The following is an 11,731-nucleotide window of genomic DNA, read 5'->3' on the forward strand; positions in this document are numbered from 1 at the left end:
CCCCCTGCCCACTTGGCACCTTGACCTCACAATTAACTATACATATTTTCCCTTACACAGGAACTGTCAAACAGGCTGTGCTTTTTGCTGGACATTTGAATCACAGAATATAGCAGCGGCAGCTTGAAAACAGGGGGCATGGGTTGACTTTCCCAATGAATCTAGTGCACCAGGAACCTGTCAGCTTTAAAATGTGCTCTGCATTTCACAAGGGGTCCTGAATGGAATCTCTTGTCAAAAATGCTGGGATCTTTCTTAACGTAAAAACAGAGCAAAAGGCAACCCAAGATTGATTGCCATTTCTTGAAAAATCTAGCACAATATGCAAGGCAGGTTGCTATATTAGCTTTGGTAATTCAGTTTAAACCATTATCAGTACTAATGTAAAGTATAAAGTTAATACCCAATTCTTAATGAATGCAAATCTTTAAGGAAACTGTCCATAGTTTCCTGCAAGTTGGCAATTTCACTTAAAGAGACCACAGCATGTTTGATGTAGGCTGTGCAAAATTCATTGCAATGAAGGCACATAATTGTTGTAAGTCAAAATTTCTTTTCTCTAATTTACTACTATGCTTCACTGGTGATTTTTTTATTGGTATGTCAGCATGGGAAAAACCTGTTTCCATTCGTAGCAATGGAGATCTCTTGTGCTGAATGAATGCAACAAATAGGTTATACAGTTATCTTGTAAATACCAAAAAGGATGTTTTAACTGTTGGATCACAATATATAACTGCTTTAAGGTTAATTACATTAATAAGAGGGAAGTCAGGCCAGATTAACAGATGAGTTACATCCTGGAAACATGAAACAGCCTGAAACACGATCATGTGATATTATACCATACATAAGAGTGCTATTTTGACATTTAAATCAAACTTAAATGGTATTTGTTGATAGATTGAGGTACATCACTGACTAAGGCATATATTGCCCATGATCTTATATCCTTTCCTGACAATACGAAACATTTAAAAAATTCTTCGTTACTTTTATCATCAGACTCTGTTTTGAGATATGAAATATTCAGTGATTTTATTCACCTCCCAACCAAATGCCCCATCTGAGAATAAAAGCACAAATTTCTTAGGAGATAAGAGAGTAGTGCTTACTAGATATATTAACTGAGACTAGAAACTTGTCTTCAAATTAACTACAAGTACAAATCTTCATCCTGTTTCTCTGGATAAGAGCACAGTGGATCTTTGTTCATTAACTTGATCTGCTATCAAATTATTTTAGTAGGCTCTTCCAAACTGACTCTAGGTGAATAGTGTCAGGTTTTCCTTTTATTGGATTAATTTAAATACGTCAGGACTCATAAAAAAATGCCTCACCAGTCTGGCATAAATGAACAAAATCAGAAATTGCTGGAGAAACTCTGACAGGTCTGACAGCTCCTGTGGAGAGCAAGCACAGCTAACGTTTCAAGTTTTAGCGACCCTTCTGCTGAGCTTCTCCAGCAGTTTCAGAGTGGTTTTTCTTCTTCAGGTTTCCAGCATCCAGAGTCCTTCTTTTCATTTTGGAATAATGAACTGTTGACTGTATAACTACAATGGGTAATAAAGTTAATATAAACATCTTTATTGACAGCTTGATGATTATGAAGACAAACCAGAAGAAGGAAAAAATGCAATCAGGTAATTTATTTTCCATTACTGACCATCTTCTCACCTTGTATCCCGAGAAGCACTTTAAGACATTTCACTCTTATATACATAAATAAAAGATGTTGTTGTGCACATGTCTCTTTTATGCCTCTGATTGCAAGTCTTAACTCATCCTACTTTTGTAATATTTCTTTATTCTGATATATTTAACTAAATTTGGTTTCATTCCAGATTTGCAACAGCATTCTCAAATATTGAAAATATCACAATGAACGATAAAGATTTTGGATATTTGGATGAACTATCAGCAACAAACTACTCATTGTTTACCAAAGGACAGTAAGTGACTCTCTCAGTAACTTAAGTCTCCAGGTCTTAACTGGGCACATTCTGATTTATTTTCACTGCCCGTCAAGTTTGAAGATCTAAAATCATTTTACTTAATAAGGAACAACTTAGGTAGTAACTATTAGATCATTTTGCTCTTTTGTTCTAATTAATTTTGTTACTTTAGACAGAGAAATACTTGGATTCTGTTGGAGCAACTGCAAAATTAGGATTTGAGTTTTACACCACTCATGTATGTACTCACAAATATCACACTACACCATCAAACATTCTACAAGCCTTTATTGAGCCCACAATCCACAATTTGAGTATATCATACTCCACATACTCAAACTCTAAAACCAATTCTCCCTTTGATCTGTACATTTCATGCACTTTACTTGTAAATCACAAAAACACAAGTGACATGAGATAAATGACATGGAGACAAGAGGATGCACTTAGCTCATCTGAATCCCTTCTAATCTGACAGTTACCAAGGATATATGGTATAATCAAGCACTTTCAATATTTTTATTGTTATAAACCCACTGACCAGGCAGATATCTCACAATCCATCAAGATATGGATGAATGACCCTTATAAAATGCCTTCAGTTCTCTCATCCTTGCAGTGGACTTGCTCCACAAATAATTCCTGTTCAACCGAAAGCTGTTTAAAATCACTGGGTGCTGATCCCATAAACAGCCCAGGGTAATGAGATGGACAGGTGGTGTTTACCTTCTCTCCCACCCCCTTCACATAAACTGCAACATCAGTGACCTTTGTAACATTAGCTGCATCACTGTCTTTGGGCTGATGAGAAGGGTTAGTCCAATTTAGTCAATGGGTCACATTCGGAAAATGTTGTAATGCTTTTGATACTCTATAAAAAAACACAGGCTTTGGAAAGAAATGGTGGATATTGCAGAATTTCAATTACAACAGTATTGCCTCTCATTACATCACAGGATAAGTAGTTTTTAAGTAATTTTGATTTGAATTACTCTTTAATTTTACCTCATCCTTGGTAATTTAAAAATAAAAGTAAGAGATTGAATAGGAGGTTGAGATGAAGGTCTATATTATTATTATTTCAAAACTTGGGTTCTATAAGCAAATGAGATCTTAGTTTTCAGTTTGTTGAAGGTGACTTGGTTTTTAATGGTCGGAAGCTCATTTTCTTAGCATGCCAAAAAATTCATGTGACTTAATTTATACAACTAGACAACTTACCTGGTGAGGTTTGAGCTGAAATATTTACGAAGTTGAGTTTTTATGACTCAGTGAAAGAGAGGCCAGAGGAGAGAAATAGGTTCAGTTTCGAAAAGATCCCCACCAGCAGGTGAGTTGTTTAGCAGGTCAAAGCAGTTAGAAAAAGACATGATATTTCTACTTACAGTTCAGAAAGAAAAGTCAGTTAGTTTGCTTGTGTCTATACATGAACGCTTGTGACCCTGTCAGTTGAGTAAGAAATTAAAGAGTCAAGATGAGAATGATAATTCATTGGAGCTGAGTGTTTGTAAAGGAAATTGCTGGGACAATCTTTCATTTTGGCTACTTATAAGAAGATCATTTCAAATTGTGTATATGTTTATACATCAGATTCTTTCTTGTTTCCTTTATGCAATAGATTTATATTATTTTCTTAAAAGTAGATTGGCAGCCTTTCATGAATATTTCCAGTGACTGACTGCCAAGGTAACCAAATTGCAAGCGTAAAACTTATGGTCTATCGAGACAGGTTTCAACTGGGATTACCATCAACTGGGATCATGTTAATGTAGAAGATAGAGAGTAAGGATAATGGAGATGTGCCTAGAATGTGTTCCCCCTTTAAGAACTGCTTCCCACTGGAAGTATGGGACCTCTGAATTAATCCTGTTGTTCCTAAAAATTGCAGTGAATTTACTGGCCATTACAGGAGAGAGAAAAAGAGCAAAGTAGCAAGCGAGAATCAGAACAAATTGTGGTTCATGCAACCAGTCACTGTGGACTGTGAAATCTTCATGCTCAATTTTCTGTCTCACTTAGGAAACTAATCTCATTTATCATTGATGGAATAGAATATAAACAAAACTCAAAGGAATTTGGTTTTGGAAGCGCCTACACAATCATCATTAATGAAATAGTGAGTAGTTCATTCATGACAAATTGGTTCTCATGCATGTGGAATTTCAATTTTATTCATAAAACTGTTTCCCCAGAGAAAAGACGTCCTTTCTAGCCCTACATCCTCCTTCAGCCTGACAACTCCATCAGGTCTCTATTGCCCGCTGATTTTAATCATAGCTATTGATGGCTGTACCATCGATCATCAAAGTTATGGAATCCCCTTCCTAAATCCCTCTTCCCTTTCTTCCTTGAAAATACTCTGTTTAAAACCTACCTCTTTGTCCAGCTTTTAATCCTGTGTCCAGATAGCATGTGATGCGGCTTGGTGTTAAATTTTGTTTGATGGGTTTTGCTCCTTTGATGCATCTTGGAACATTTAGTTACATTAGAAGTTATATATAGGTTTTAAATAGTCAAATATCTGGTTACATTAAAATGGTGTTCTGAAAAAGTAATTGTTTTAAGCACAATGCTTTTAGATTAGTTTTTTTTTGCATTTTACTGAAATTTACCTCAATGCAGGTGAACTGACTACGCAACATTATTGTAACAATACAGTACACCACAAATAGAAATCACAACTTTTGAGGTATTGGCTTTGTTAGTGTGTTATTGAGAATACAGAATGCAGTGAAAAACAATTCACTTACAGATTATTGCTTATTTATTAAATAACTTCAGCAGAAAACTGGAAATAGATATCTTCATTGGCTAAAACAGAGGGAGAGAGAAAACGATTACTTTTAGATTAGATTCCCTACAATGTGGAAACAGGCCCTTCGGCCCATCCAGTCCACACTGACCTTCTGAAGAGAAATACACCCAGACCCATTTCCCTCCGACTAATGCACCTAACACTATGGGGCAATTTAACATGGTCAATTCACCTGACCTGCACATCTTTGGACTGTCTCCCTCTGTTTTAGCCAATGAAGATATCTATTTCCAGTTTTCAGCTGAAGTATGAGTAAAAACAAGTCAAATGCTTTATAGGAACTGGGGTTCAGACAATGCCTTTCTTCAGGATGGTTAAAACCCATTTTAGCCAATGAAACACAATGAGAAAATAGGGTTGTATCTTACAGTGACATGGACTATGGTGAGAAATCCGGTAAAGTCCTGGGAGGAGTCCAGTGAGGCCAATCTCAACATTGCGAGCAACTTGTATTTTTTTAAGAAGTTCTGGACATTGAGATGTGAATCTGACAAGACAGCAGCAAGTTGCCTATTAAGAGGTGTACCCTTGCCTATGAACTGGAAATCTACCCTCATTAATGTGCAGCATTCTATCCTACAACCATCCATGGGCAGCAAAACCTCACCAATTCCCGACATGGAAGTCAGAGCAGGTACCTGGGAACTCCAGTTCATTGCTTTTTCCAAAAGATCACCAAGTTGGACACTAGTCACCAATCGTTCAGGGCATGCCCCATGTACGCTGGCCAAATTCACCCAATGTCCACAGGTATTGGCATCTCATATACGTTAGCGTTTAAGACCCCTCATGGTTCATCTCTGATCCACTTACTCTCACACTCCAATGCTGTACCTTGGATGTAATGGCAATTATCTTTGTAATGCTGCAACAAGGACCCTGAGAGATCAGTGACACACTCCCAGCTCATGGACTGGACCAAGGTAACTCTCTGGACTGTTTGCTTGCTGTCATAATGCCCATTCATTGGAGGCTACCTGAACGTTCACAGTATCCCTGCTCTGAATCTTGACCCTCAGCCAGAGCTACCAGACTCACAGTACTGCTTGCTAGCCATGCCTTCTAGTGCAGACACAAAGCTAGTAAGCTTATTATGGTTGTCAGCAGTCTTTAGTCATGTTAAGGGAGATAGTCATCAATCAAGGGTTATCTCTGATAAGTGTTTTGAGGAAAGCATCATGGAATCGAGACAATATTTTGGGAGAGTACAGCAAGTAAAATCCCATACACATAATAGAAAGGAGCAAAAGATCATTGACTTCGAAAATTCACCTCCATCTATTCTGAGGATGGTACACGTGTCAAGAGGCTTAAACCACAAAGGCATGGACTGATTTTATAAACCCTTAAGTATAGAACATGCAATGGACAATGCAATTGAGATGTTTAGGATGATTAAAAGACTTGATAGCATTTAATAAAGAGAAATTATTTTCTCTGGTGAGGAAGACCAGAACAAGGATGCAGAACCCTACAGTTGGAGCTCAATTATTCAAGGGATCAACGCTTCAAAAACCAGTGGCTCAAACACCACTTTATTAAGAGCAAAAAACATCAACTTTGTCAATGACAGCTACATCCTACAAAGAAAGCTTTTAAAAAGTCAGAAAGCACTACCGAAAAAGGTGATGAAAATCTGGAATTTTCTTTATGACAAATTGAAGTTGGGGGTCAATTGAAATTTCAAAACTGAGATTGAGGAAAATTTTCACTAGGGCAGGATATTAAGGGTTATGAAGCCAGTGGTAAGGCAATGGTGGTAGGGCTAGATGGAATTAAGATACAGATCAGCTGTGGTCTTATTGGAAAAACAGTATGGCTTTCAGGGACTGAAATCCTCCTCTTCCTGTGTTCCTAAGATGCATCGTTACTGTGTCTGGCATTTCCTATTGCAACATGATAGTGACTTTCAAACTGCATTGCATTTTTCACATTGATGATAGTGTCGTATGTTTTCTCTGTTAAGTTTGCCGCAGATAATTTTACATTAAATTACATTGAAGAAATCGAACCCAACAGTTTCCACATGGCATGGCAGATTCCCCAATACGTTCTCATCACAAGTGGTGAAGTGGTTTTCTCCGTCACTGGTCTAGCGTTCGCCTACTCACAGGTAGTTAACCATTTTTAATGGCAAAAAACTTTCAACATTGTGAATTTCCAGGAACTTGACAATTCAATCTGAAGCTTGTGCCATAATCGGAAAGAATAGAGTAAGACTAAAGATTTGCACCATTAATATGTGTTGCTTCCAAGAGACCTATCCATCTTTGGGATTTCCAACAAGAGCTGACCATTTGATAGTTTATCAAGCTTGACAGATCCTTAATATTGTGCTAAACAACACGAATTCCTGAACAGTTACCTTCCATAGATTTGGTATCAAGGGCAGTGCTGATTATGTTCGACATGTTCTATGTTTCTCCTGTTGTTAACCCAATAGTATACACTTTTTACAAAGGAGGTAATATACTTTAGGAAAATGTCAATAGTTAAATGGGTTGGACAACAAAATGTCAAGTTAACTGAAATGTGGAGTGAACATAGAGTACTGTCATGGTTAAAGTTATTGATCGAAGAATACAGAGACTTTCACTAATAATCCAAAAACTGGCATTCAAATTGCACCACGGCAGGTAGGAAATTTAAATTCAGCTAATTCAATCAATTGAGATGAAAAAGCTAGCAATAGTAAGTATGACCATGAAATTATTGGATTGACCTAAAACCACATTTAATTCATGAGTGATCTTCAGGGAAGGAGGTGAGCCATCCTTACATGATCTGGCTTAAGTGTGACTCTAGAATGCCTCATCGCCAGAACTTTCCAGCAAGCACCAAGATGTCATTTGGCTGGTGCTATGAAGGGCACTACCTGTGAGATCCTGCATGTATGCCCTGAGTCTCTGCGCCACCACATGCTGAGACAATCCTGCAGGCATGTGCCTTTGTAAAGAAGGTCTAGAGAGAGAGAGATGCAGTGGTTCTTGTCAAGGTTTGTCCCAAGCAGCTCCATGACACAGGACTCTGTGCTCTACAGGCTGTTCCCCAGAACACACAATGAGACCAACATCAATTACACCTGGAACACCATCAATTCAGTGAAAGACACTCTTTGGTCTGCACAAAACGTGTTGGTCTTCCAGAGCGAGGAACTGACCTCAACCAAGCGTTGCAGACTGGCACATTCCAAGGTCCAGGACTGTGCGCTGAGGGACACACCAAAACTTGGGGTAGCTGCTGCCAAAGTGCAGTGGAGAAAGACCACTGTATATGGTCTTTAAAGTTTAATGGGGGATTCATTCAATTATCAGATTCTCCCAGTACCTCAAATATTGGTAAATGTTGTCTTGGGTAAGTAAGAAATGCCTTGGGTTTGTTTGTTCTCTATATATGAGGACTATACAGAACTAAATTACTCTACTGCCTATGTATGTATAAAAAGGATTTTTATGAATAAAGAATATTTTTGAAATAAAGTAAAATGTGTGACTCTAGAACCACAATGATGCTGTTGAGTTTTAACTGCTACCTGAAGTGGCCTAGTACACCACTCAATTACATTCAAGAAGGTGGTTCAGCAACACCATCTCCTTGAGGCTAATTGGTGCTGGGCAATAAATGGCCTCATTGTATAAATAATTTTTTTAGAAACCTAGAATTTATAGTATACACACAAATTCTGGGCTAACTGGTCTGTTTTGGTGTTTAGATTAGATTAGATTACTGACAGTGTGGAAACAGGCCCTTCAGCCCAGCAAGTCCACACCGACCCACTGAACAGCAGCCCACCCAGACCCATTCCCCTACATTTACCCCTTCACCTAACACTATGGGCAATTTAGCATGGCCAATTCACCTAACTTGCAGATTTTTGGACTGTGAGAGGAAACCGGAGCATCCAGAGGAAACCCACGCAGACACAGGGAGAATGTGCAAACTCCACACAGACAGTTGCCTGAGGTGGGAATTGAACCCAGGTCTCTGGCGCTGTGAGGCAACAGTGCTAACCACTGTGCCACTGTGCCACCCATGAATCCTATGGTCCACACAAGCTTCTGTCTATCCTATTTTATCTCACTCCAACAAGAGAGAAAGAGGTGAAAGAATATATTGATGAGGTGAGTTTGATTAGAGAGTAGGAGGAGGCTCATGTGGATCTTAAGGCAAAAGTGAGGACTGCAGATGCTGGAAATCAGAGTCTAGAATAGAGTGGTTCTGGAAAAGCATAGTAGGTCAGGCAGCATCCGAGGAGCAGGAAAATCGACGTTTCAGGCAAAAGCCATTCATCAGGATTCCTGATGAAGGGCTTTTGCCCGAAACGTCGATTTTCCTGCTCCTCGGATGCTGCCTGACCTGCTGTGCTTTTCCAGCACCACTCTAGTCTAGACTCATGTGGATCTTAAGCACTGGCATTGACCAGTCTACTGTCCCAGTGCTGTAAATTCTAAATAGTTCTGCAGAAAATGTTGTAGTAATACTGTTGGTCATTACTGAACCAAAGTCATTTTACTCTCTCTATATCTTCCAGCATTTTTATTACCATTTTAGCAATCCCTGGAAGTTTTACCTCTTATCACAGACCAGAAATTTTTTGCTTAATTTCTTGTCATTGTTTTTTAGGCACCTGCCAATATGAAATCAGTACTCCAGGCTGGTTGGTTGTTGACTAATGCAATTGGTAACATTATTGTGTTAATAGTGGCAGAAGCTTCAACTATTCAGGAACAGGTATGTGAATAATGGGAAGAAAACAAATCTACACAGCCATGCTGTTTGCTGGATCACAATGTTAGATTCTTTGCAACATTAGACAAATACAATCCTACAATATCCCTTACCTGCTCTTCCTCCTCCTTCCACCTCTACCCTGTGATCTGAACTGAATATGAACCAACGATGTAAGAAGATTAAGATCAAAATGGAAACTCAGCAATTGCACAATATCCATTGTGAGGAATAGTGTCACTCCATTAAGATGTAGAAATGTAACATTGATGTGGTTATTGCATTTTCCTGAGTGTTGATGTTGGGCACCATTTGCATGTCAGTGTGGAAGGTGTTTGGTTCAATATCTAACAATACTGCTGTATCTTTTTGAGAATGGGTGATATTGATAATATTGAAGAATACCATATGAATACCATTACACTTCAAGGACAATGCTCCCATTCTCTGCAAAAAATAGAGCTATGTTCAAGCCTTGTGTTTTTTTTTAATTCCAAAGAGCTTGGCAAGTCTATATAATAACCAAATGATTTCTCTATGGAAATGTCAATCAGAGTCAGCTTGCCAACCAATCAGCATTCTATTCTCAGGCAGTATAAATTGTTATGATCATTTTGAAGGTTGGCATTCTTGAGTTTGTTCTGATGTGTGCAAGAGGAAAAGAGTCAGCAACTTATCTAGCTTTCCAAAGAAATTCCAGAGTTCGAGATCATTGCCAGTAGCTTTGGTGACACACTGAAAATAATGTTGTCTGCTGTGAATTTGGTGTTAATGTGAAGTTCAGTTTGTTTCATAATTTTGGATGTAACTGCAGCATAATGTGAAAGGAAGCTGATGTCACAAAAGGTCATCAATGATCCACTGAGTAAATAGACTGCAGTTTCTCTTTGTGTTTTGTGTCACATGAATCTGTTTCTGAGTTGACATAAAACTATGTGTGACCATGCAACAATCTGCAGGGTAACATGTAGTGAAATTAACAGGCCACACAAAGCAAAAAAAAGAGTTGAGAAGGAATGTTAGTCAAAAAATGGATTCATTGCATTGCTAATCACAATTGTCGTTTCTTTCTTGCACAGTGGGCTGAGTATATCTTATTTGCCGCATTATTGGTTGCAGTCTGCATAGTGTTCGCTATCATGGCCTATTTCTACACTTATGTGGATCCAGCTCAAGTAGAGATGGAAATTGAAGAAGAAATAGCAAGGAAGAAAGCTGAGGCTCTAGAGAAAATGTCTTACTCTGAGAATGGAACGATTTATGTGGTTCAATCAAACCTCTGAAACGTAGCAAACAGAACACATTGTAAAGTTTAACCAGACATAGCTTCAGTGCAAATGGACCTTATGGACTGAGAACAACTGACCTTCTGTCAGCCTGTCTCTGCAAGAGATGTAAATAATGTGACAACATGCCCTGATTTCCTGGTAATTATGTTAGAATTCTCACGATGAGCACTTTTTTCAATACCCTTTCAAATAGTGTTTCAGTGTTATTTCTAACAGCTGAAAACAAATAGTGGACTGAAATGCCCATTGCAATTCTCCATATTCTTTCACGTTTCTCCATGACTGATATGCTGTAATTCTGAACCTCAAATGCTGACCATTTTATTTGACAGACATGTACAATTCTAATCTTTTAAACCAAGATATTGTAATACCTGAGAAAATATTTGCTCATTCTGAATATTTTTGCACAAACTTTAAATATCAAAAATTCGAGGCTAGCTGATCAACAATTTCCAAAAGTATTTTAATATGTCCTTACTTTTGTTCTTTTTAAACTGAATACCACCCATTGAAACAAAGTTTGCCTAAATAAATAGCAGTTCAGAAGTGATTCTGTCAGAGTTCTCGGAGAAGAAAGAATGGGAGGAATATATTTTAAAGAGTCACGAATATTGAAAGAAAGCATAAAAATAAAAGATGACATGTACATAAACAAACTGCAAGTCTGGCTCCTTTTTTCTTTGTAAGTTGTTTTCTTTAAATTGTATATATTTATCATATTTTGTGGGAAAATTGATTCTTAAGCTTTCTTATACATTGACCATATAGTCACTTCAACCTAACTTAAAAAAAAATATTATTGGGCTTTGGGCATTACCACACGCATTATTGCACATTTTTATCTTTCTGGAGAAGATGGTGGTGAGCTGCCTTCTTGAACCACCACAGCTCTTGAGGAGTAGATAGTTTATTAGGAGAGAAATTCCAGGATTTTGACTCTT

The 11,731-nt window shown here is 38.0% G+C and overlaps 1 protein-coding gene across 3 annotated transcripts in view; it reads left to right on the top strand.

Annotated features, from left to right (window-relative positions):
- The window catches only part of LOC122550502 (solute carrier family 15 member 1-like), a 65,068-nt gene extending 53,621 nt beyond the window's left edge, over positions 1-11,447 (top strand). For all 3 annotated transcript variants that reach the window (XM_043691322.1, XM_043691324.1, XM_043691323.1), the window contains 6 exons: positions 1,597-1,643; positions 1,845-1,952; positions 3,975-4,071; positions 6,737-6,883; positions 9,394-9,501; positions 10,578-11,447. In XM_043691322.1, coding sequence (XP_043547257.1) covers positions 1,597-1,643; positions 1,845-1,952; positions 3,975-4,071; positions 6,737-6,883; positions 9,394-9,501; positions 10,578-10,781 — 711 coding nt within the window. In that variant the 3' untranslated portion in view covers positions 10,782-11,447. The remainder of the gene's footprint in view (positions 1-1,596; positions 1,644-1,844; positions 1,953-3,974; positions 4,072-6,736; positions 6,884-9,393; positions 9,502-10,577) is intronic.
- The last annotated feature ends 284 nt before the right edge of the window (positions 11,448-11,731 follow it).

This window comes from Chiloscyllium plagiosum, chromosome 6 (assembly GCF_004010195.1).
Source record: "Chiloscyllium plagiosum isolate BGI_BamShark_2017 chromosome 6, ASM401019v2, whole genome shotgun sequence".
NCBI lineage: Eukaryota > Metazoa > Chordata > Chondrichthyes > Orectolobiformes > Hemiscylliidae > Chiloscyllium > Chiloscyllium plagiosum.